The 25,451-nt window shown below is 42.9% G+C and overlaps 1 protein-coding gene across 12 annotated transcripts in view; it reads right to left on the bottom strand.

Annotated features, from left to right (window-relative positions):
- Nucleotides 1-25,451, bottom strand: part of myo9aa (myosin IXAa) — a 170,324-nt gene that overhangs the window by 25,102 nt on the left and 119,771 nt on the right. For 9 of the 12 annotated variants that reach the window (XM_070554892.1, XM_070554894.1, XM_070554895.1 and 6 more), the window contains 10 exons: nt 23,335-23,476; nt 18,324-18,519; nt 17,271-17,390; nt 16,459-16,509; nt 15,931-16,006; nt 10,734-10,874; nt 10,195-10,234; nt 9,982-10,104; nt 8,806-8,886; nt 8,542-8,652 (listed from right to left, as the gene is read on the bottom strand). In XM_070554892.1, the coding sequence (XP_070410993.1) occupies nt 8,542-8,652; nt 8,806-8,886; nt 9,982-10,104; nt 10,195-10,234; nt 10,734-10,874; nt 15,931-16,006; nt 16,459-16,509; nt 17,271-17,390; nt 18,324-18,519; nt 23,335-23,476 (1,081 nt within the window). The remainder of the gene's footprint in view (nt 1-8,541; nt 8,653-8,805; nt 8,887-9,981; nt 10,105-10,194; nt 10,235-10,733; nt 10,875-15,930; nt 16,007-16,458; nt 16,510-17,270; nt 17,391-18,323; nt 18,520-23,334; nt 23,477-25,451) is intronic. The other 3 variants (XM_070554896.1, XM_070554903.1, XM_070554900.1) reach the window with 2 other exon arrangements.

The raw sequence follows: 25,451 nt of genomic DNA, 5'->3' as shown, positions 1-25,451 counted from the left end.
CGTAACTTACTTTTGTTCAATAAAGTTCTGGGGAAAATAGTAATTCAAAGTTGTTGCACCAGTGCTACGTTTAAAAATAGACGGACAAGCACAGTTTTTTTTCGTCGCACTGTACAGCCCTGCTCTGGTATGGAAGAGCCTGGGGGAAAATCAGGACCTCAATAGCACCAACCATAGATATGTAACTAGTGAGAAAAGCAATTTTTGATCTTTGTCTGCAGCGGTTTTAGAGCTTGTCGGTGCACCGCTGCTGATACAGCACCCCTGTAGTGGCGCAACGCTGCAACTGCAGTTAAAATAACATCCATATAGCTGGAGGCAGAGTGAAATCAGGCTGGGGCGGCACAAAATTAGCTGGAGGCAGCCGCCACGCAAATTTGAATGCAGGAAAAACCAGAGGTGGAAAGAGTACTAAAATTTCCCACTTAAGTACAAGTAAAAGTACTTGCCTAAATTTTTACTCAAGTAAAAGTAAAAGGTATCGTAAATAAAATATACTCAAAGTAAAAGTTACTTAGTTACATTTTTGTCAGCGTAAAGATGGTTACATCAGTGCAAAACCACAACACCAGTTCACAACACGCTCGTGTGTGCACACACACACACACACACACACACGGACACACACACAGTTTGATGGAAGGATTTCTATCCAATCAGTGAGAACAGGACGTGCACATTGATTGGACGAGGTTTTTCAAGGATTGTACGTTTCAATTGGGATTAAAATTATTCTTTATTTTGGAAAAAAAAATGTAAATTTTTAGATGCCATCAGTATGTGAGGTATCTCAATGTTCTCATGACAAAACTCTAACATGAGACTGTGCTCTAACCTGTCACAAAACAAGCTAAATGAAAGTCAAACATTTCAGATGGACCGTATGACAGCTGTTAACGTTGGTACTGCCCTACTTTACCTCTACATTACAGTTCCTTTATCCATGTCCATCCTAGAGCTCCTCTCTGACCTTCATGCTTATTTAGAGCAGCTGATTTTTAAAGTTAGCAGAGTTCAGCCTTGGTAGTGGGTTCACTCACTCATTTAAAGATATCGTCCAGAGGCAAAATTCGTTTGAACAGCATGTGTAAATGTGTATTAAAGCCTCAGATGAAAAAGCTTTTTGGATTTTGACGGCTGGAATTGTAAGAAAATCTGATGTTTGTGACCGGCCCAGGAAAAACAAACTAACTTCCGGTCAAAGCCCTGGGCAGCTGGTGACCTTTCACATGGAACTCTGCTGAAACAGCTGTAGTAAACAACGCCTGACTCCGCTGTTTCTGCGTTAGTGTTATAGCAGAGAACAATGTGTCATCAGTCAGATGTAGCTTCTGAAGCCTCTACTAGTCGATCAGATTTGTTTTTTCTCTGGGATACGGCGACAAGGACGGATATTGGATTACCGGACAAGTTCAACCGAACTCCGACCCCGCCAGCTACCAGAGGTGCAGACATGTTTTAGACCGTTTGACTCAGAAGAACTGTGACCTGATTTGGACATAGAGGAGGATTCTGTTTATCTTCAGAACCAAAATCGGTACAGTTTGTTTACTTTTCTTAAATATTTCATTTCTGTGCTCCACTGGGAGCTCTAAGCTGACAAGTTTTCAGCTGGTCTTAGCTCCATCATATGTCCCAATATAGTTCAGTAATCTACAGTTTTACTGCTGTGTGTATTTATTGATAAAACTCGGGGGGGGGGGGGGGGGGGGGGGGTGGACTACTGGCGGTTGTGAGTGGGGCCCCTTGGAGGTCTTGGCGGTGGCCATGGGTTACTGCCCGGCGGCTGCATTGCCCCTGGGCGGGTCTGGGTGGGGGCCTGGGGGCTCGGGGTGTGAGGGTGGCCGGCCCCGTGGGGGGATCTGGGCGGGGCCTTGGGGGTCGGGTCCTAACATGTATGCTGCCGGGGAGAAGGCAGGAACATGCAGCAGTGCCTGACTAGGGTTCAGGGGCCTCAGGTAGACCTTGGCTCCTCTGCTGTCCCATCACAGGGGAGAGGGAAGTCCAGGAGGGGGAGGACCCAACCTTACCTGGATGTCCTATGTCTTTTATAGTCCAGAAGTTGTGCAAATGCAGGGATGGGCGTAGATATTCTGCTGGGGTGGGGCTGGGTTGGTGCCCTCGGACTCCGTGAGGCTCTATGATGCTGCTTTGGGCCCTGGCACGATGGGCTGGGGTCTCCATGCTCTGGGTGGCATTTTGACAACAGAGGTGCCTATTGGGGCCAGTGGGGGAGCTGGCTCCCTGGAGGGCTAAGCCCAGCCAGCTATTCCTCCCCATCCCCATCCCCACACATTTCTCTCCTCCGGCTCCCTCACATAATCACACAAACATACACATAGGACCTTGGGGGTGGACAAGTCAGGGAGTGCGGGTATGGACCCCATTTCCGCATTCCTGTGGCAACCTGCCCCCCAATTCTATCTGCACCTTAAACACTTCCACCAACGACATTCCATGCAAACACACACTTAGGGCCTTGGGAGTGAGCACATGCAATGGCATTTGGCAGGGGGATTTCTCAGCCTCATCCCAAGTGCCGGTGCCCACTTCCAATTTTAAACTGCACTTAGACACTGATGGCTGTGGGTGCAAGTGGGGTGGTGCGGTGGCATCAGCTGGCATAGGCCAGACGATGCCCACACTGCCCGCTCACCACAGCCATGGAATACACCTCATCAACACTCACTAACACCATATTGGAGCAGGCGGAGGGAGACTAGGGGTCTTAGCACACCTCTGTTGTCGCTTGGCTTCCTGGGGCTGGAGGCTAGGAGGGAGATCCGGCCGTCCGGTTGGGGTCTGGGGTGGTGGGTTGCTGTGCTCAGCATTGGGTGGGGGAGCCTGCTCATCAGCACCCCAGCAGAAAGGGTCAAACTCTTGGAACCGATAATGGTTGTCCCCATGTGCAGCAGTACTGGGACCAGAGTGAATAGGGTGTGTATGGGGAACATGAGTGGGTGTCCGGCGTGCATTTTTGTAGTCTTCGGTTGTATGTGCATGAGTGAGCATGAGGGAGGGAGTGTGCGACTGTGTTTGTGTATGACTGTGTATGTCAGGTGGGGCCTTTGACTCCTCCCTTCTCCTGGGACTTCATTTGGAGATATAGATCTTCGTCTCCCCTCTCCCTGCCACACCTGGTGTGGAGTGCGGTGCCTTGGTCTGCCTGGGTCGTGGCTCCCAGGTCAGGGAGTTTAAGATTTTTGGCATCTGCCTGACCAATCCCGGTGGCTGCCTGGTGGGGTCTGGGTCCCTGGGCTCTGCTGGGTCCCCAGTGGGGGTGGTCGCCCCTGGGTCCCAGTAGGGTTGTCACGGTAACCGGTATAGCGGTAAAACCCGGTAAAAAAGTTGACAATAAAAATAACCGTCCAGTTTTTAAAAAACTAAATTATCTCGGTGGGTTTACCGTGGCCGCGGTTTCAGCGCGGTGACCCTTACCAGCCACAGTCGCTTCAGCTGAAGTTCCCGCGGCGCGCACACGCACTTTTTAGTTTGCAACAGCACCAAAACTTTGAAGCTGAAATAATGGCCGAAGGAGGAGACGGCAGCGCCCAGGACATCCATCAGCCCTCAAAGAAGACTAAATCGGAAGTATGGGCATATTTTGGATTTCTGAAAAACGCTGAGGGACAGTTAATAGAAGACGGCTATCCCGTTTGCAGAACGTGCAGGAAACAAGTGTCTGCAAAAGGCAGCAACACTTCGAATCGAATGGCACATCTGCGTGACCATCACCCACGTCTCTACAGCCAGTGCAAGGTAAGTTAACATTAGCATTTTAGCTTAAATGCATGACGCGAGGACTTTTGGCTGTGGGAGAATGCAACCAGTCACTATATGCTGCAGCCGCAGCGCCCTCTGCCAGCATTTAAACCGTGTCACGGACACCCTGTTGCTGGATGAAGCATCTTATTTGTTGATGATGAAGAGAAATATACAATTAGTTCCTTGTCATTGATTTGTTTACTTATTCAATGCCATTTATACTTGAACATTTGGATTTGATTACATAGTGTAGTAGTTATTTTAGTAATTTGTTTGAAGTGGCTATTTATTTTAAATACATATATTTTTTAAGGTTGACTTGTACAGCGCTCAAGGCAAGTGTGGACTGGAGTTTTAGATTTTCATTTTGATAATGAAGAAAACAAGTATATGAGAAAACAAGTGGTGTTTCTTTGATTTGTTTACATATTGTTTATGTTTTGAATGTTTGGATTTGTATAATTTAAACCTGCACTGACTACTGTAACATGTTCCAGAAAAAGAAGCTATTTGTTCCTTTACTTGTGAAAAGTTGCACTTTTGCTAAGGCTTTGTGTTATTTTAGGTTTAATAAACACTGTTAAACCTTTTCAAAACTATTTCAGTTTGTGTAGAACAGGACTATCAATGCTTTCTGAACATATGCAACACCGTTTAAAAAATACAGCGATAATACCGAAAACCGTGATAATTTTGGTCACAATAACCGTGAGGTTAAATTTTCATACCGTGACAACCCTAGTATAGACTTGGGCACGTTCAACACAGGTCTTAAGGCTATGGTGGGCACTTAATGCACTGTGATTTATTATCGTGTGATTGTTCAGTTAAACAAGGTTGATAATATATTTCTTCATCAACTTGACGCAGTGATAGCTTGATCTTGTTGCATTGTTGTTGTGTCCCATGTTTTTTTCTTCTTCTCTCTTTCTGCAGGTCTAGAAGCAGATTCTTGTTCATTATTGTTATAAAGGCAGCAAGCATTTTGTAGAAAGGAGATTACTTGTTTTTGGTTCATGTGATGCGGTTCTTCGATAAAACGGTCTCAACTTTATTTGATTATTTCCTCTCTGACACTGAGTCTCCATTGGTCAAAGTCTGACAATTAGAATTAAAAGATTGACATGTAAATGCATTTCTCATTTTACCGAGATAAAGGTAAAGTTAAAATCCCATTAGTCAGTACACACTGGTGAAATTCATCTCAGCATTTGACCCATCCCAGTGGGGAGAGGTGAGCTGCAGGTGTGGCTGACACACAGACGTTTTTGCTCTCAGACTTCACCGTCAGCTGGAGATTGTTGCAAAACAATTCCCCGCCAGAGGGCGTAGAGCTATTCTGAGGTTTCCTACATATCCGGTTCACGATAGTGTATCTACTATCGTGTTTAGATTGTTTTAATGTATTTCAGAGAATTTTCAACACAGCCAACATTTCCCCCATCCACCTTTTCATGCGATCGGCACCTCTAAACTCACTTTCTTGTTTTTTCCATCCACAAATAAAGCGCTGCATATCTTTGTACTCCTTCGGTCACGGGTGAATAAACATTCCTATTTTCAGACTTTTCCCACGAAGTGTTCTTCAATCTGTTCCGTGTCTGCCGCTAAATAGCTTTTTTTTTTTTGAAGCAGCAAAGATGGTGCTGTTGACGAATTTACAGGAAGTGGCGTCCTGACCAATCACAAGCTTGCGGTCCAGTTAAACATCAGGGCATTTCTCTCTGTGAGCCAGTCGGAGAGCTCTTGCGCCGACAAATAATGGCGTTGCGTGTTTCCGTCCCAATGCAGACGGTGAAGTATAAACTTGGCTTACTCCCCCAATCCAACCCATTCAAACTGAGTGTCAAGCAGGGAGGCAATGGGTCCCATTGTTTAAGTCTTTGGTATGACCCGACCAGGATTTGAACCGAGATTTCCCACTCTACCAATAAGCCACTGAGAAGTTTTAATGTCACATTTTACCATTTGATTGTCATTTCACTATAGTTTCAACAAACTGTTTCATTGGTTTCCATCCAGGTTCCAAAATGTTAGTCTTTCTGTAGAAATACCAAAAAATTGAACAAAAATGTAAATGTGTTTCTGCAGAAAAACTACTTCATGGTGCACAAAGTAAGAATGACAGCCTGTGGTAAAATGTGGGTACTGCAGTCCATGTTTGAAAACAAAGAAGTCCAATTTGAAAAACTGTTGTCAGTTACGGATTGGCACAGAACATTCTAGATGATAAGCAAAGACAATTCATATACAGTAAGTCTGATAAGTAGATAAATGCATTTCACTGTAATATAGACTTACTGGTATCTGAAAAAATAGGTTGAGATTTTGGGTGTGCAGGCCATCTTTTTTCTAATTCAATGTTAGCTCAACGTTAGCCTCTAGCCTTCTCTACTCAATATCAGCAGAGGTGGAAAGAGTACTAAAATTTCCTACTTAAGTATGAGAATACTTTGATAATTTTTTACTCAAGTACAAGTAAAAGTACTTGCCTAAATTTTAACTCAAGTTAAAGTAAAAATGTACTCAAAGTAAAAGTTCCTTAGTTACACTTTTGTCAGCGTGAGGATGGCTACATCTAAGTAGAGCAAAATCACAACGCCAGTTCGCAATTTGCTCGTGCGCACACACACACACACGCACACACACACAGTTTGATGGAGGGATTTCTATCCAATCAATGACAATAGGACGTGCACATTGATTGGACGAGGTTTTTCTAGGATGGTACGTTTCAATTGTGATTTAAATTATTCTTTATTTTGAGGAAAAATACATATATTTTTAGATGCCATCAGCATGTGAGGTATCTCAATGTTTTCATGACAAAACTAACATGAGACTGTGCTCTAACCTGTCACATAACAAGCCAAATAAAATTCAAACATTTCAAACGGACCATATGACAGTTGCTAACATTGGCCCTGCCCTACTTTACCTCTACATTACAGTTCCTTTATTCATGTCCATCCTAGAGCTCCTCTCTGACTTTTAAAGCTAGCAGAGTTCATCCTTGGTAGTGGGTTCACTCACTCATTTAACCGTTCACCACTGAAATCAGTGTGTTCATTTCAATCCTCCTAAATAAACCTCAAATCATCCAACTGGAATCCTTAAGGGTCCCGTAACGTCCATCCTGTCAGAACAGGCCTTGGTAGCCCAGGTGTTACTAGAACTAATTGTGTCTCCTCACCAGCGTGAGCCTCCAAACTGTGAAGGTTGGTCTCCAAACATGAACTTTAAATCCATGCATTCATCTCCTCTTAACACATTTTAAAAGACTTGTATCATGATACGTTACACCTCCCAGACCAAAGATAGGTCCAATATAATATAAAACATTATCGTAGACACTATTGAGACGTCATTTATGAAATAGAAGTTATTTTTGTTCACCATTACTTCAACCAAGAAATAAGATGCATGGATTTGATGAAACCAGCGTCTCATGCAGTCCTATATGTGTAACACACGCGCGCACGCGCGCACACACACACACACACACACACACACACACACACACACACACACACACACACACACACACACACGCATACACGCACACACACACACACACACACACGCACACACACACACACACACGCATACGCGCACACGCACACGCACACACACACACACACACACACACACACGCGTCATGACTAATTGAACTATATTGAACTGCTTTAGTAATAATTTAATCTCTTATTCTGGAGTAAAATAAAGAAACAAGCTAAATCATCTGTGGCATCAAGAAGCAACTTCTGAGTTCAAACACAGGGATGGAGCACAATGTTTACACCTGAACAGTATCAGGAAGTTTTAACTCACAGAGGCTTGCAGGTCTTCTGTTTTATGAGCAGAGTGCTGATAATCCGCTTGTTATGAACGCTAAACGTTGTTTTGCCGCTTCCGTGCGGAGCGGTAGGGAAACACGTTTCAAACACGGAACCGAGTCCGGCTACCGAACCGAGCGGAATTCTGATGACATAACACCGGTGCGCGAAGGTGCGGGTTCCAACCCACAGGAGAGGAGGTAAACAGCGAGTGGATCACAGTGACAGAACTGATGTTTTTGAGCAAAACTGTGGTAAAAATTCCAAAACACCAGACTTGTAGTGGACATCATTTTAATTACCATGGGGGAAAACAAGTTTTCATCTGATAGTGACTTATACTACATCTAAAAGATGTTTCTGGAGAGTGTCCAAACACAGGAAATGGAAACTACTGTAAAATGAAACTGGAGTGGGAGTGAGCCGCTCCCAGACGGGTTTGCTCCAACAGCTAACACCCCATCTGCCTTGGCCCTGATCCACTTTATTAGCAGCACAATGTTTCTCACTAAGCTGACATCATTCCTGTGAGAGCCAGAGTGGTTAAAGATGGCTGCCGTCTCCTACCCTCAGAAACTCCCTCCTGACAAAACACACAATGAATCAGTGACACGTTTCCTGGAGATGAATTCATCACTGGCACCTAAACTCTTGGGAACATGAGAGGAGTTTGAGTTGAGCGTTAATTCGATCTGCTGCTCTGCTCTCATTATTGCTTTATGGAAAACCTTCCTCGTGGCATTTTAGGACAAAGCTGGAAAGCACAGTGGGTTAAGTGATCTTTTTGGAAAGGAAAACTGACTAGTGGTGATTGTTAAAGCTCCAAAGGGCTTGTGCTATGTTTACCAGCTTTGTAGCCAGTTGGAGTTTAAAACAAAACATTTTAGAAGAGAAAAAAAGCTAATTTTAATCGCAAATTACAATCAACTGTATGCGTTACCTTGAAGTTGTACTTGACATTGTATCCCGACTGCCGGATGCGCACGGTCTCCAGCATACCTGTGTAACGCAGCTGTCTCAGCACCAGGTCATCGTCGAACCGTAAGGGCAGCTTACAAACAATAAAACAGGAAGTTATTTAAGTAAAGAGGAGATTTTAAGCAGAGGTCACAGAAAAGAGGAAATGGATTTTAAAAAAAAAACAACAAACATTTTTAGAAAACTAAACAAAACATTTCTGTGGCCCAGAGAGAGCAAACTGTACCTTATCAGCGTTGGAACGGATGCATTTGACAAAATAAGGCTCAGACTGACCCAGAGTCTCCATCAGCTTATTGAGAGAAGCCTGCAGGATGCAAAAAAGGCATCAAACTTTACAGCCCACATCAGGCTGGAACACATTTCAGCATAAAAGTCCTGCCACGCATCAGCAAAGCAACACAGATGTTTGTGTCAGAATGAAGCTGTGTGTGTGTGTGTGTGTGTGTGTGTGTACTTTTCTTTGTATGCTTAAGTGGACAAATTTTTACTTTTAACCTGTAGTGTGTGAACATTTCCACATTGTGGGGGCATTTGGCTGGTCTACACAGTAAGAAAATACCCTTAAATGTGGTTTCAGAGGTAAGGTTTAGGTTAGGGTTAGACATAGTGGAGTCCCTAAAACAAATGGAAGTCAATGGAGGGTCCACACAAGGACACAAAGACATGTATGTGTGTGTGTGTGTGTGTGTGTGTGTGTGTGTGTGTGTGTGTGTGTGTGTGTGTGTTGTCGTGTGAGGAAACACATGAACATGTGTGTCCGCATGTGTGCGTGATCATGTCGAGGCGGGAGGAACTCGGTCATCCTCCCCATTCACTGGAGATTAAAGCAATCAGAGCAACACAGGATGTGGAAGGTGAAGTCACACACACGCACGCACGCACGCACACACACACACACACACACACCCTTCCAGAGGGGCCTCGGGACTAGACTTATCTGATTTAGAGCAAATTTACATGCTTCTCTCTTCCATTTAAAGAGTTAAAACATTAGCTTTGTTTTTATTCTGACTGACTTTAAATTCCTCTAAAATGTTTTTTTTCTAATCTCATAATGGAGTCAACAGCAGAGTGACATTTCTAAAGGGAGTGACCATAAATGAGCATTGTCCTCTTTTTTGTTTTATGCTTTTCTACTGAATGAAATTACTTATTTCTTTAATTACCAAACATGATGTCATAAATGGAGGTTTAAGATGCTTGACTGAAAATAAAAGCTGCAGAGAAACTCAGAAAAGTCCCCCATCCCTGTGGTAACCTATATGTAACAGAGAAGCTATCTGTTTTAATTCTATGCACAACCTGAGGGGGATTTCTCAGTCCAAGCCATGCTTTAAGTGGTGATTTGGCTTTAAGGGCCTTGACTTGTAAATCAAGGTGTAGTCTTGTGCATGCTGACCTGAAACTGTGCGCTGATACTGGGGGGTTTCTTCTTCTTGTGGAGGTGAAGCAGTGACTTGGTGATGCGGTCGTGAAGCGTCAGGTTGCTGAGGTACTTCAGTGACTTGACGTTCAGTAAATGCTGCTCGGTGGGGGGGAAAAAAAGTACAGCTAAGACTGTGGGTCTAAAACCTGGTTTGAAGTTTAAAATGTACACAAACCCATGCTTTACCTTTGGAAGGACTGGTTTGGATTTGTAGTTCTTGTTCCTCCTGTTGAGTAGAAAAACAAAACAATGGAAGAAACGTTAAGTTTTCCAAATCAACAGGTGAAAGAATACTTCTTAAACGTCAAGTAGCATTTAATCATCTCCAAAAACTCCCCCTGAGAGGCTCATATCCCTGACAGTGAAGTGAAACTTTACTCGTCCCTGTAGGGAGGAAATTCTCCGTGTGTGGAGAGGTCAGAGGTCAGGGCCGGGTACAGAACAGTGCTGACTGAGCTGGTAGGAATGTTGTGATCACTGCAGGACCCTTCAGCAGTGCAGATGTTTGAACTCAGGTCTGTCAGGGTTCCAGATGTCTCGGAGCCCTTTGGCCACATAACTGAACAAATTATTTTTATTCCTTTAACCAAGTAGAGCCTAAATGAGCCTCTGTCACAAAGCATTATGGGTAAAGAAGTAGCAGCGAGTAGTTGTGGGATCTGGTCAACAGTAACAGCCAGAAGGAAAAAAACTTTTATTATATATTTGTGAGTTTAGTTACTGACATCAGGATGTCGTGAGCCTTCTCCAGGAGTTTGCTGCTGGCCGAGTTCACAAAGATACCGTCATCTTCTGCGGTGGAGCTGCTGGAGGAGCTGCAGCTCCGCCGACCCACACGGCCGTTCCAGCCAAGCCCCGGAGAGTTCCTGCAGACACAACACACACCAGGACCGACAGAAAGGTTAGAAGGTTTTAAAATACTCATCCACAAGTTTGTGTAAATACAGGAAAAAAAATATCATTTCAAATTAAACATAACATTTTACTTTCTAACCTCTACTTCACACTGGAAGCGTCAGCGGGAACGTCGCTGCTTCAAACAGAATTCATTATAGTCTATGAAGCCACGATGCACACATTTTCAGGAGCGTCCTAGAAGCAACACGCCACGCCGCAGCACTAAAGATAGGATTGGGTTCTATTGTTGCTGCAAGTCGCTTCAGAGACAAAAATATTTCCACAATTAACATAGAGCTAGACAAGAAAGTACTGGCAGCAGCGATGCAATTTCATATCTATGTAGATCACATCAAAACATGTGACCTAACGGCTTATTTCCTCCGTGCATCGTTGCAGAAGTGCAGTGGTGTGTTTTTTATGTCGTTATCCTAGAGGTGATTTTGTGATCTCGCAAGTCCAACGAAGAGCATGGTGAGAAGCCGCTCCGCAGCGGAGATTCTCCCAGTGTGTACTCACTAAAGGTGCCTGAAAAAAAAATCGATTCACATCAGACTAGCAACTCCTACTTAAAAAGATTCAGAATCGATTCATAAAACTCAAGAATCGACCTTGTTGGAATGCCTTCATGTAAGCGGTCATACAGGTCCTTCTAAAAAAATTAGCATATTGTGATGAAGTTCATTATTATCTGTAATGTACTGATAAACATTAGACTTTCATTAATATTAGATTCATTACACACAACTCAAGTAAATAAAACACTCCTGACAAAGCACACAATGAATCAGTGACTTGAACTACTTCAGTTGTGTGTAATGAATCTAATATATATGAAAGTCTAATGCTAGTGTCCACCCTGGGACTGGGAGATGGGGGTTTAAAACCTGGTCGGGCCATACCAAAGACTTTAAAAACAGGTCCCTGCTTGATCCGCAGCGTTAAATTGAGTATCAAGTGGTTTAACCCCCAATCAGTTCGACTGGTTAAACCACTTGGTTCCCGAGCGCAGCCACGGCTGCAGCTCCCCACGGAGATGCGTCAAATGTGGGGATGTAATGTCACCAGTGTGTGATGATGACTAATGGGACTGAGTTTTCTCAAAATTTCAGACTTTCTAACTCTCAGACACCAGAGAAGTGCTGAAGAGGAGTTCAGCCAGCTGGGGTGACTGGGACTTTTTGAGAGCCTTTCTCTAGCAAATACTTTGGGAATTCCAGGAACATGAAAAGCAAAAGCTTTTGACCCACGCAAGGACATTGAGAATCATTCCGGGACATTCTGGAGACTCCCTTAAGAATGCCGTCTGTCGTTTTTTTTTACCAACAGTCATGATCCAGTGAGATAGTGGCTCCAGTTTATCCACAATCCGATAATAACAGAGCTTGTTTGCTTGGAACAGTAAACGTCCTAGCACTGTGTTCACATATATCACATCAAATATTCCACATATTGAGAAAAGTATCTTGTATAAATCAGGCATAACTGCTGGTTGATTAACTTGAGCAAACCTTTGATGAGTTGCTGTTCACGTCTTTCCTGCTCAACCAACAAATCTGGACTTTACATGGTTAACGGCTTTAATTAGCTGTGATTTCATTCATCCCCACGGTTATAATACAAACGCGTTACATACTGCAACCACTCTGGTCATGTCAAGGTTAATGGTCTCTGGCAGCTCATATAAAAACACTAATATTATTAGTGTTGCTTGTGCCTCTTCTGCATCGGTCTGGGTTTTGTTTCTTTACAGAATATGATTTAATAAACTCTCTAATCTGCACTGCAGAGCCAAGAATTCGTAAAGCAAATAGTGTCAGAAGCTGCAGTGTTCTGGACAGAATTCATATACGGACGTGTTTAAACCCACGGGCCTGAAGGTGAAAGCAAACCACATGCCCACAACACAAACAAAAGCACAAGTGGTCTGGACGTGGTTTAAACCAGACTTGCAGCCCGATGGCATGACACAAGAGAGAAAAAAACAACTAAAAGGCAAGAAATAAAAGACTGCTCCTACTTTATTGCTCAAAATACAGAGAAAAGAGCATTACTTTGAAAGGAGCACTTTATTATCATTTCTGACGCGCTGAAGCAGTTTATCTTGTTTCCACCGGCGACCTTTGTAGATTTACAAGAGTTCCTTTAGAGGAGTTACAGGCCACACACACACACACACACACACACACACACACACACACACACACACACACACACACACACACACACACACACACACACACACACACACACACACACACACACACACGCACACACACACGCTCCAACACACAAACAGCACCAGCGACGTGCGTTCAGTAACTCATTCTGCTTTATTAGCAGGTGGTGGGATTATTTCTAAAGGGAAAACGAGGTGGGACAGCAGCAGAGGGGAGGTTTTAAGAGCTGATTAAATAAATGTCAGTTCAAACAGGAGGCAGCAGGGCAAAACTCACCAAGTCACAGCAAATGAAAGCTTTTGGATTCATAAGCTTACACTGGTTGTTATAATGGAAGGCGTGTTTAAAAGCTGTTTTTATCTATGATCGAATCAGACCGTGAATCTTTGGGTGTAAATACCCACTAACCCAACAAATCTCCTGTTTGCATCTGGCCTTCCATACATGGGAGAATCTCTCCCCAGTTGATCATCGATCTCAGCAAATGGTGACGGTACAATATGCCTTTTGTACCGACTGTTTATCTCCATAGTCTCTGAGAGTCCCATAAAGTAGTGCACTGTCTGCGGTTCTGTCCAGCTGACAGACACCCTGCAGGGACAGAATATTTATCCCTCCCCGGACGATCCTCTGCTATGCATAGCTCTGACTTTACATCATGGAGGAAGCAGCTGGACAGGGTTGAGTGCTCTCAGAGTAGGCAGACGATGAGTGTGTGGAGAAGGAGGCTAGAGGTCATGTATTACATTAGGAGGAATCTGAACAACTCTGCAGTGGGCTCCTGTGTAATCCAAGCTGTTTTCTGTGACCTCACAGCTCTGCACATCACGGCTGCTGCTGCTGCAAACCTTGCGGTCCAAAGATATTTAAAGGAAGTGGTGCATGAGAGCATCACCCAGTCCCAGCACTGTCATCATGGGGTATTTTAATAGACAGATGGGTCAGGCAGGACTTTCCAAAAGGTCAAGATCATGTAGGATCCTGCGTTCTTTAAAATGGTAACAATTATTAGCTCTTAGAAAACAGATAAGCTACAGCTTGCTACAGTTTATAAGCTTTATGAGTTATAAGCGCTAAAGAGCCTTGGATGAGAAACGAAACGTCTTCAAGAAACTGAGAAAGTCCGACAGGATTACCATGACCTGGACGGTCGGCAAGCTTCACGTGCATAAATGTAAAAGTAAAAGTACCGAAGACGTAAAAAAACAGAAGGAAAATAGAGTACAGAAAATAAATAGATGGATTCTGAATAGGTGTGACACACCACTTCCTGGAGGATCTTATATGTAGGGTAGTTATTTGATGTTCTAATAAATAAATAAAAACCAAGAGCCCTATGTCTCAAGTAATAACAGGGCCTGTAAACAAGTTATTACAGGTTCACTTCTGGAGAGATGTTTTGATTTAAATTTAAGTCGATGGGTTGACCTTCTTGCTGGTGTGCAGGAACACCTGTATTACAGGAAGGGATTTGGTATTAATGTTCTACTTAATAAACACAGGCACACACTGTGTCAACCCAGATTAGTAAATGGTAAATGGCCTGTATTTGTATAGCCTCTTCTAGGATTGTACAACTACCCAAGGCACTTCACAACAGTCATTCACCCGCACGCGCGTGCGCGCACACGCACACACACACACACACAGGTGGCAGTGGGCTACATCATAGCCACAGCTGCCCTGACTGGGGTGAGGCTGCCAAACACTGGCGCATCCGGTCCGTCCGACCACCACCAGCAGGCAAGGTGTGTTAAGTGTCTTGCCCAAGGACACAACTGCAACCGACTGAGTGGGACTTAATCCCACAACCCTTCAGTTATGAGACGGGCACTTAACTCCTCTGCCACCCCCGTCCTGTGTAATTCTCACATTAGTATAATATTACATTTGACTTTTCAAATCTTGCACAACAAGGCAAATGTCAGCACATCACTGAAAGGAAGCAACTCTACAAGCATTTGTGCTCAATTTTTAGGTAACATAGTAAAAATTAGATAATTTCACAGACTACGTGTCTTTTGAAGCAATGACTCATGGGAGTTTTATTATGCCTCTAACTACTTTTAGCAGCTAGCTGTAATGTAATGCTAATGTTAGCTGCTTGTTCGCAAATTGGTTATTTGGTATTTTTATTCTCCTGAACAGCTTCATCCAGAGTCAGGTCGGGAGGCAGTAACCTAAGCATCCTAAGGCGCTCCCTGGCCAGCCGGGAGACATAGTCCCTCCAGCATGTCCTGGGTCCTCATTTAGGTCTCCTGCCTGAAACCTCACCAGGGAGGCGTCCAGGAGGCATCCTAATCAGATGCCCGAGCCACCTCAACTGGCTCCTCTCAATGTGGAGGAGCAGCGGATCTACTCCGAGCACTTCCTGGATGACCTACCTACTCATTTCGGCCGCTTGTACCTACAATTTCATTCTTTCGGTCACTACCCACAACTCGTGACCATAGATGAGGGTACGTAGATCGACCGGTAAATCGAGAGCTCTGCCTTCTGGCTCAGCTCTCTCTTCACCACAACAGATTGGTACAACGCCCACATCACTGCAGACACAGCACCAATCCAACTATCAATCTCACGCTCCATCTTTTACTCACTCATGAACAAGAACCCGAGATACTTAAACTTAGGGCAGGATCCCGTCCCGGACCTTGAGAAGGCATTCTACCCTTTTCTGATTCAAGACTGTGGTCATGGACTCAGTCCTTAGGCCACCAAAACGGATCCCCTCAATTACTATGTAAACAAAGCTTTAACCCCCCACCCACACATGCACACAAACAAACACACACGCACACACACAAACAAACACACACACATGCATGCACACACACACACTTACCATGGTGATTTATCTATCATGGTGTTGCTTCCTTGAATGTCTGACAGTGGAGCTCGGGGACTCTTCCTGGTCATACCTGATCACGAACAGACAGGTTGGAATCATATCAAAGGAGGCAAAAACAGACTTTTACATGAAAACACACACAGAACAAGACTCTTACACACAAAGGCTAAAGCATACTAACACTTCTGACACCATCTGCCACTCCAGAGTGTTTTGTGCCTTTTTATTAGAATTGGAACCCAACTAGATGATCTCACACTGAAATAGATGGATGAAGTTAACAGGGGTGTGCTCTGGTTAGTGCTGAAATGTGGAAGATGATCCTGATGAGTTGTTTTAATAGTTGATTAGTTATTTCAAATGTAACAGTCACCCACTTTGTTCCGCATTCTAAGAACAGTTAATCTAAAGTAGGGTGGGCGTAATTAGAGTTGTGACAACTCATTCATGTGCATTCCCATGAACTTGCAGAGATCTATAGGTTAGCCTACTCAGAAAGCAAACTGTGGCTAAACGGTGTACCATGTTCAGTTTCATCACCACTTTGTACAACATTTTCACTCTCATCTGGAGCTGCAAGGTAGCACAAAACAAAAAGACACACACATTTGAGTGCATTGAAATATTTGTGATCTTTGTGAGTGTGTGCACGCGCCTGTGTGTGTGTGTGTGTGTGTGTGTGTGTGTGTGTGTGTGTGTGTGTGTGTGTGTGTGTGTGTGTGTGTGTGTGTGTGTGAGAGAGAGAGAGAGAGAGAGAGAGTGTGTCCCCTGCCACCACGCAAAAGCTGCCTGTGAGCGAGTTAGTGACAATCCTGCAAACATCTGCATCCCAGCTTTGTCAAACGCTTCCCCCAGTCCTCTATCACCATCACCAGTTTGAGTTTTAGTAGTTTCAAGGAAAGACAGCAAATTTTAGCCGAGTGTTGTTGAACCGGCCGCCAAACAGACGGTGGCAAAATAAAACAAGAAGAAGAAAACAGACACCTACAAGTGATGCTTCCCTGAACCAAAGTTGGCAGACACAGCACTACACCCATGCCTCTTTTCCCCCATTTTTCTTCTGCAAACATGCAAGTGACAGAATGACTGAAGCACGCTGGTGGAAAACATGCAAGAGAAGGTGAAGAGGGAGACGGAGGGAGCAGAGACCAACAAGCATCTATTCTACAATAAATCCGATCATGAATCAGGACACTTTAGTATAAATCTGAACAAGATTGACTGTATACTAGACTTTGTTAAGTTGCTGATGTTGGTCGGTCTCATCCCTACGGTTTCCCACATCAAATCCAACATAAAAAGAGGAGGAATTGATATTTTCTTGGCAGCCTTACTGTACTTCTCCTCTTTGCATCTTTGCAGGATCTCTAAGCTTCTCTGATGTACAGGGTGTTGCAGAAAGCTAAAACTATCCACTTTTTTCAATACTGCACAGGGAGCAGCGTCATCATGCCCTTGGAAAAGCAAAACACAAAGAAAGAAAACAGAAAAAAAACAGAAGGGGGAAAAGGGAGAGAGAGAGAGAGAAAGATGAGATTAGACAGTGGAGGAGTAAAAGAGATACAGCAGTCTACTAAAGAGATACCTGTACAAGAATTATGGAGAAAAGATGATTAACATTCAAAACAGCTCTAGGAAGCCTGTGTCGGTCTGTGTGCTCACACCAGCAGGCTCTTCCATTTATTGTCTTCTAGACGTTTTTCTGCTTCTCTGCAACTCTTGCCTTTCACAGACAAGAAGTATATAAATGATGCAGCTCGTAATTATCTATCACAATCCAAGCATGTTGGAAACGCAGCAGTGCTTTTGCAGAAAGTTTTTAGAAGACACTGAACAGATGCCCTTGAGCGACACATCTTTGGAGTTTAGTTCAAAGGAATTCTACAAGAGATCTAAGAAACAGCAAAGAGCACAAGACTTCTAGGGAAAAGTCTATGTCGCACATCTAAAAACAAAAGGGTAGAAAAGCTGAGAGCGGAGCTGATTCACACACTGGCAAAAATGTAGGAACATCCGATGTTGATGTCTAAATTCATCTAAAAGCAAATCCTAAAGAGAAAAAGTGCATTCACAGAAAGCCATGGCGCTACAGCTGTGAACACACTACAGAAGTCTAGATACAAAAACCCAAACCAGAACTTCAGATCATTTACTGCAGCATGCCAGGAAAACTAGACCCTGTAGTTTTGTTCATTTCTGTGAGACTTTCACCTAAACTAAAATTAAAAGCATCCAACAGCTAGTTTAAAGTGCATTTTCCCTCCAAATTTAATCCATCATAAAAAAAACATAACTTCTCTTATTACAAAAAAGGTGTATTTTTAATATTATTGGTTTATGCTTTATACTTCTAAGTGGATATGGTTTCTGTGGGTGTGTTTTCTCACCGATCTTCTTGTGTGTGTGTCTCTTTCCAGCCTCTCTAAAAGCCACCAGGGCCCTGAAGTAGGCTCGGAGAACCGCCCAGCGGAACGTGGCCGACGGGTCGATGCCGATAAGCCCGCAGATGAACGCGTTCTTGCTGCTCTTCAGCAGAGCTACGATGTCCGGACGCATGTGATCCGTGTTCTTTTCCCTAAAATCCTGATAGGAAAAACGGACACAAATCACATTTTTTTCATTGCTGCTTCTTAAAGGTCATTTCAAAATGAGTCAAGATTTTCAGAGTTTTTACAAAACAATTATACTAACTGTAATATTACAATATAAAAACCCCATATTTCCTAAAAGAAAAATTAGAAGACCACTTTGATGTGGTAGGTGAAAGTTGAACTATTTTTCAATACTTGTCTAAAAAATAATATTAAACCCCCAACATTCCTTGATTTGATTGTTTAATATAGGAAATGAGATTAAAAGTCCTCCCCGATTCCAGTAAGACCTTAAATCCCTATTTCCTCTGCAAAATAGGGGCAGAAATGTGTGTGCGTGTCCGATGCCTTACAACAGAAATGGCTGACTATCAAATAGAAACACACACACACACACACACACACAGTGGAGGCATGATTTCCCCCCTCCCCTCCCCCATCTCACTCATATCTACTTCTACTATCAACTTTAAAGGTGCAGTATGTAAGAATATAGTGAGAATTTCAGAGAGAAAATCCCAAAAGAGTCTAATGTCAGGCATTATGGAAGGACGGCTATACTGAAACATATTTCATATCCTGCTGTCTGCATGGATTGTCAGTTTTTCTCCTTTCAAAACAAAGTAAGGAGGGACGTAACTACTGTTTACCATCAGTGTGGTGTTGCCGTGTTTTCTGCTGCAGCGCCAACAATTGTAATTTGACAACGGCCGGCCAAAAGCTCCAGAGTTGTTTAAAGTGGTTGCAGTAGGGCTGAGCGATGTATCGATATTTTTAAAATATCTGTATAATTTTTAAACAAGATAAAAGATGACTTCATATCTTTATATCAATATAACTGGTCAAACTGCTATGCTAGTGATTAGCTGCTATGCTAGCGACATGTTGCTCAGTCTCTAAGTGGTTATTACATGTATTCTCACAAGTATGCTCAATCTGAGAGCCTCTGGGTTAATGTGCTGCTCTAAACTTTGCATTTGGCATCCTGGTTTTTAATTATTTGGGGACGTTCAATGCCAATGGAGTTCTGTTTTTCCATCCTGCTTATGCGGAGCCGGAGAGATGAGCCAAACCCCTCTCTCCCCTGTGTAATTGAGATAGAAGAAGATGATGAAGATAGAAGAAGAAGAAGAAGATAGAAGAAGAAGATGAAGAAGAAGATAGAAGAAGAAGAAAGAAGATTGAAGATAGAAGAAGAAAGAAGATAGAAGAAGAAGATAGAAGAAGAAAGAAGATAGAAGATAGAAGAAGAAAGAAGAAGAAGATAGAAGAAGAAGAAAGAAGATAGAAGAAGAAAGAAGATAGAATAAGCATTTCTATAGCGCCTCTCAAGATAAAAATCACAAGGCGCTTAACAAAAACAAAAAATGTAAAAATATAAAAAGGCATTTAGAAAATGTTTAAAAATATTTAAAATGAGCAAAAATAGACAATTGTGATTAAAAAATGTTAAGAAAGAGAGAGAGAGTGAATAGGAAAGAGGGAAATCAGTGGATCCTGAGGAAGGTGGAATAGGTGGGGAGAGCAGAATAAAGAGAGAGTGGTGAAGAAGGTCATACAAAAGCCAGCTTGATCAAGTGAGTCTTCAGCTGTTTTTTAAAGGAGACCATTGAGTCCACTGATCTCAGGCTCAGGGGGAGAGAGGTCCAGAGTCTGGGGGCCACAGCAGCAAATGATCTGTCACCTTTGGTCTTTAGCCTGGTGCGCTGCACAACCAGTAGGCTTTGATAACTGGACCTCAGGGACCTGCTGGGGGTGTAGGGACTAAGAAGATCACCAATGTATGACGGTGCTTGTCCATGTAAGGCCCTGTAGACCAGAACCAGGATCTTGAAATGAACCCTGAAGTTGACTGGCAGCCAGTGAAGCTGGAGGAGAAGCGGGGTGATGTGGGTGTGTTTGGATAGCCGGAGCAGCCAAATTATCTCAAATTTATTGTAAGGGCTTGAATAGTAACGGTTAACGTTTTATGTTTAAGGTGAGCTCAGCGGGTCAGAAATGTTGTTTGGTTCTGTTTTTTTCCGGTGTTGCTATGCTAGTAAATACTCCGTTACGAGCGATTCTGTTGAAAAAGTTGAGTTTGTAAGGCGTGGGTTAAGGCGACAGTAGCCCAAAAATAATACTGATAAAAGAGCAACCAGAGACTCAGAGTTTTTACAGTATAATCGCTGATATAAGTCAATATAGTTAGATTCGAGCCATGTTTGCCCTAATAACTAATAACTCCACAGTGCATGACCCGTGTGATCTTCAGTAGATGCAATTATATCATAAATTTAGTTTAACATGATAGATGTTTTTTCTCTGGACAAGAAATATACGATATGGGCCACCAGTAGATGAAATTTTAATTTTACATTAATTATAAACATATAATTTAAAAGTGCCTGTGGGAAATTTGATACACCTCTAGCTCTCAACTATGTGTGTGTGTGTGTGTGTTAGCAGACATCTGCACCAGTGTTTCTAAAGCTCAAACTGGTAGAGAATAGGCACTAAGGTTAAAGTTTGACAAGAATAGATACATTTTTCTGCATTTAATCTACTGATTTACCGTAAATCCTCTAATACAGGCCGGTATTCAATTAAAGGCCGGGTCTCCAATTTTGGCCGGTGTCGGAGTCAGCGGAGGTAAATAATGGCCGGTCTCTTATTGTGGCCGGGCGGAATGTGGTAACAAGCAAGTACGAGCGTCCCAGCGGCAAGGTTATAGTCCACAAATCAACCAGCAGGAGGCAGTAGGGGTTCACGCAGACCTTTATTAGGCTTTTTCTTCAACGCTTTGTTACGCTACAGACACGATCCTCTATCACGCTCCTACCACACAGAGTCACGGTGTCAGTTAACCATGCTAATTCAACCTGCTCCACAGAACACACATCACCTTCCCTGTGGCTTACATAACACTCACACAACACGCAAATCAGCACATAGGAACTAGCAGAACGATAGGAAACACATATAACACAATACCCAGAATGCACCTGGCTTACAACCCCAGCCAGGTCATTACACTATCAAGTTCAAAGAGAACGTGCTGATTATGCTGCAGAACACTCTGGAGACCAGCAGTAGGGGGTGTATGAACTACAGTAATCCCTCGTTTATCGCGGTAGATGCGTTCCAGACCTGGCCGCGATAGGTGAAAATCCGCGAAGTAGGGACTCCCAGCATGCCCCTCGCGGGGATTCCCTTCACGTCGCACCTACGTCACAAACCGTGGCTATAAACGGAAGTCGCCTTTCCAGCTCACCACTCAGTCATCGTTTCTTCAGATTCATGATCAGAGTTTCCAACCTACCAATCAATCCAACGAACTATCAGCTCATAGTAAGTTATCTTACTTACTTCTGGAAAGCCCGGCATTTCCGTGTCACTTCGTTGACGCTCGAACGCTCGGGGGTTTCCTAGAGCAGCCGGCGTTTCACCGACGCTATCACTTCCGCGTCTGTGAAACCACGCTCCCTATTGAATTATCGTATGATCACATTCTCTGTGATCAGCAACGCGCTGTGCCAGACCGTAGGTACTGACACGCGATCGTTCATGTCAGTTCATTTCCTTTAATGTTTTCTGTCTTTTATTTGCGCCTGATGTGTTTCGCTGCATGCTGTGGAGCGGGGCGCTGCGGGCATCACCTTGTCCTCCGACGCACTGATCACTGATACGGCCGCCAAACAGCGAGCGCTCCGCTGTTTTTGCGGTCGGTAGATCTTTTAGAGCTGCAGTTCAAAGGTAACTCATGAGGTGAATATATATGAACCCAGGCAGCAGTTTTTCTTTAGGATTGAGAGGAGATGCAGGAAGATAATAAACAGGCAGGACAGAAAAATAGTCAAATAAAAACAAGTTAGTTTTTGTACCTGCTGGTTACAACAAACAGACACCATTGAAGGTCATCAGAAGTGAGGAACAGAAAATGAAATAATTATTTTAATGTTTAGAGCAGCAGGAACTCCGAGAGGCTGCAGGCGCATCAGTGAGTTTGCGGCTGCTGCGCAGGGGGAGGGGGGAGAGGGCTGAAGCAGGAACTACCGTTGTTAAAAGAAATGCGTTTAACTTTGAAAATGTGGGTGCAATTTTAATTGTCAAAAACTCCAGCGAACCATTAGTTCATTTTGCTCAAATAGAAATAGAGGCCTGCCTCTAATACTGGCCCTCCTTCCAATAAAGGCCTGGAGCTTGATGAGCTTGAGTCAAATACAGGCCCGGGCCTGTATTAGAGGATTTACGGTATGTATATAATTTCTCAAGACAGCTTGAAGTGAGTTTACTTGTTAATATTTTAGAGGAGGAAAAATATCAAGATATATATCGTATATCGGAATTCAGCAAAAAGATATCGAGATATAACTTTTGGTCCATATCGCCCAGCCCTAGGTTGCAGTAACCAAATTTCACTACAGGATGTAATTTTTCCTTTATTTTTTTTTTCAAAATGCACCTTCAATGTAACCTGAATGGAAGCCTTGGCTCATGCAAATCACACACCGATCAGTCTACTCTGCAGTTGGATGATCTGGCGCTTCCCATTTAAAAAAGACAGGAAGCTCCAAATATAACAATGAAAGGGTGAACGAAAATAAAACTTCAGCTTTTAATTAGCAATCACAACTAAGGTTTTAACACCAATGATACAAGTGTGGCTGGATATCATTCACCATGTGGCTGGTACCTTAAACCTGGAAACCATCACAAACTGTTCCCACTATTAGTAAAAACAAGATTATGAGAGAAATATGTGCAAATTTGTCTTTCAAATTAACAGCAAAAGCAGCATCAGTCCAATCATCAGACCATCACTGACCTTGACACCGTACTTGACTTTGCCAGCATAGTGTCGGATGATGAAGGCGGGCTCCATGACAGCGGGGAACTCGATGTAGCTGTTCCGTTCGTGCTGCCTCTTGAATTTATCCAACAAAGTCTGATTGGTGGCTTGGGGAAAACTGGAATTAGAAACAGTGAAAAATAATCCAGATTATATCTGTTTTTAATGAATAAGAATAAAATAAATAAATAAAACTGTCAGATTTGAAGCATGTCAAAGCTGCATCATTAACTTGATTTAAATTTATAAACATGAGGAGTTAATTACTTTAGTCCATCTTGACCGGATCTGAAACCATTTGTGACTTTTTGTAAATGCAGTTTAAGTAACTTTTTTGTTCAAAGTTTCACCACAAGATGGCACTGTGATTTTGTGATTGCCCTAGTAAGTTTATTTAACATGTTTATTGAAAGTATTATTTTTCATGTTTTTCAATACATTTTGTAGCATTTACAGGTGCACAGAATTAATACTTTTTGATATTTGAGTGATTTTGAATTGGTTTATTTTGATAAGGCATGTTTAAGAGCGCTGTGACGTCACTTCCTGTATCTCGAAGCTTCGGAGATTTTATTGCTGCGCACGGACAAATGTGTGCCAGTTAAGAACATTTGAGAAGAAGGTAAAGTGTTTTCAAGTCTACCGGTTTGTCTACTAGCAGGCCAAAGTGGTATGTTTATTCTTTATTTACAAATTCTGTATGTTAGCCAACTTAAGGCAACTAACTTGTTAATTTGTACATGATTTATGCTTTTTCATTAGTTCTACGGTGTTCATGTGGTGTAAAGAGTAAGAAGATGCAAGACCGCATTAAACATCAGTAAAAGGAACGCTCGTGTCTCTCGTGTATGTGAACAAGCCGGCACAGTAGAACACTACACTGCCTCGGAGGAGACGGTTGGAAGCAAGCTATTAGCAAGGGATGCTACCGACGTGCTAAGGGAAGTATCACGTGTTTGGACAAACACATGAAACAAGCTAACAAGCAGAAGCTAAATAAGCAAGCACTCAAGTTTGTGTCTTGAAAGTAGCGCAAGCGCTTGTGGATTGTTGCACTGAATGTGGCTTCTCCATCAAAAGAAATAGCAGTTTGCATCAATTAAGATTAAAGGTACATGGCCAAAATTGAAATAAGTTCATAAAAGTGATATCAAAACAAAATGGCAGATGAAAGTAAGCCCACTGTAAGTTGTGCTGAGCTTAAAACACAAGATGATGAAAGGCAAGTGGATACAGAAGAACAGCCAAATGGAGAGGAAGCTCAACAGTCCTCAATATCTATTAATTCACAATCAGAAAACCCACGCAGAAGCCAGCGCACACGCACACTCACTGAAAAGGGAAAATCTTTGGAAGATGCAAAGTTACATGGTTTGACCAAGGATTTTCAGCGATTCTACAAGAAATGGAAATATCACATAAACTCTTTTAAGAGAATGGTGAAAAATGAAGATATTGATTTAATACCTGAAGCTGTGAGTGCCATAGACGCCATTATGACTGATATCTGCAACACATATGATGATATTAGAAGGATTGAAAGTCCTGATGTAGAAATACGGAGAAGATGTGATGTTTGTTGTGCTGTCAGTGAAGCTGCCAGAGCAAAGGCAAAGTGCCTCTTGGAGGAAAATGGGGATCCAGATAGTATTCCTTGGCCAGATTCTGAATCTGTGTTTGAAAGCAGTACATCCAGCATCAGCTCAAGGATCACATTTAAGTCAAAGTCCATCTCTGAAATGTCCAGGCAGTCATCTCTAGTTTCACTGCAACAAAGACAGGAAGCTGCAGCTGAAGTGGCAGCAACAGAAGAGGTAATTAAAATAATGAAAACACAACATCAATGTGAGGAAGAAATCAGAGAACTTGAAGTTGAGGATGCAAAGAAAAGAGCCCAATTTCTAACAGAGAGCACTACAATAAAGACAATATTGGAAGAGAAAAGAAAAGAAGTGGAACTATTGAAAGAGCTGCAAAAGCACAATGCAGCACAAGCAAGATTAAAAGTGTACGCTGAAAGCATAAGAAATGAGGGTGAAGAACCGCCTACTAGTGTACATTTACAAGTCAAACAAGATAGCTCCCTTCTACCA

Source organism: Nothobranchius furzeri, chromosome 9 (assembly GCF_043380555.1).
Source record: "Nothobranchius furzeri strain GRZ-AD chromosome 9, NfurGRZ-RIMD1, whole genome shotgun sequence".
In the NCBI taxonomy this organism is placed as follows: Eukaryota; Metazoa; Chordata; class Actinopteri; order Cyprinodontiformes; family Nothobranchiidae; genus Nothobranchius; species Nothobranchius furzeri.
Note: the sequence above shows the minus strand (reverse complement) of the source record. Positions and strands in the feature narration are given on the sequence as shown.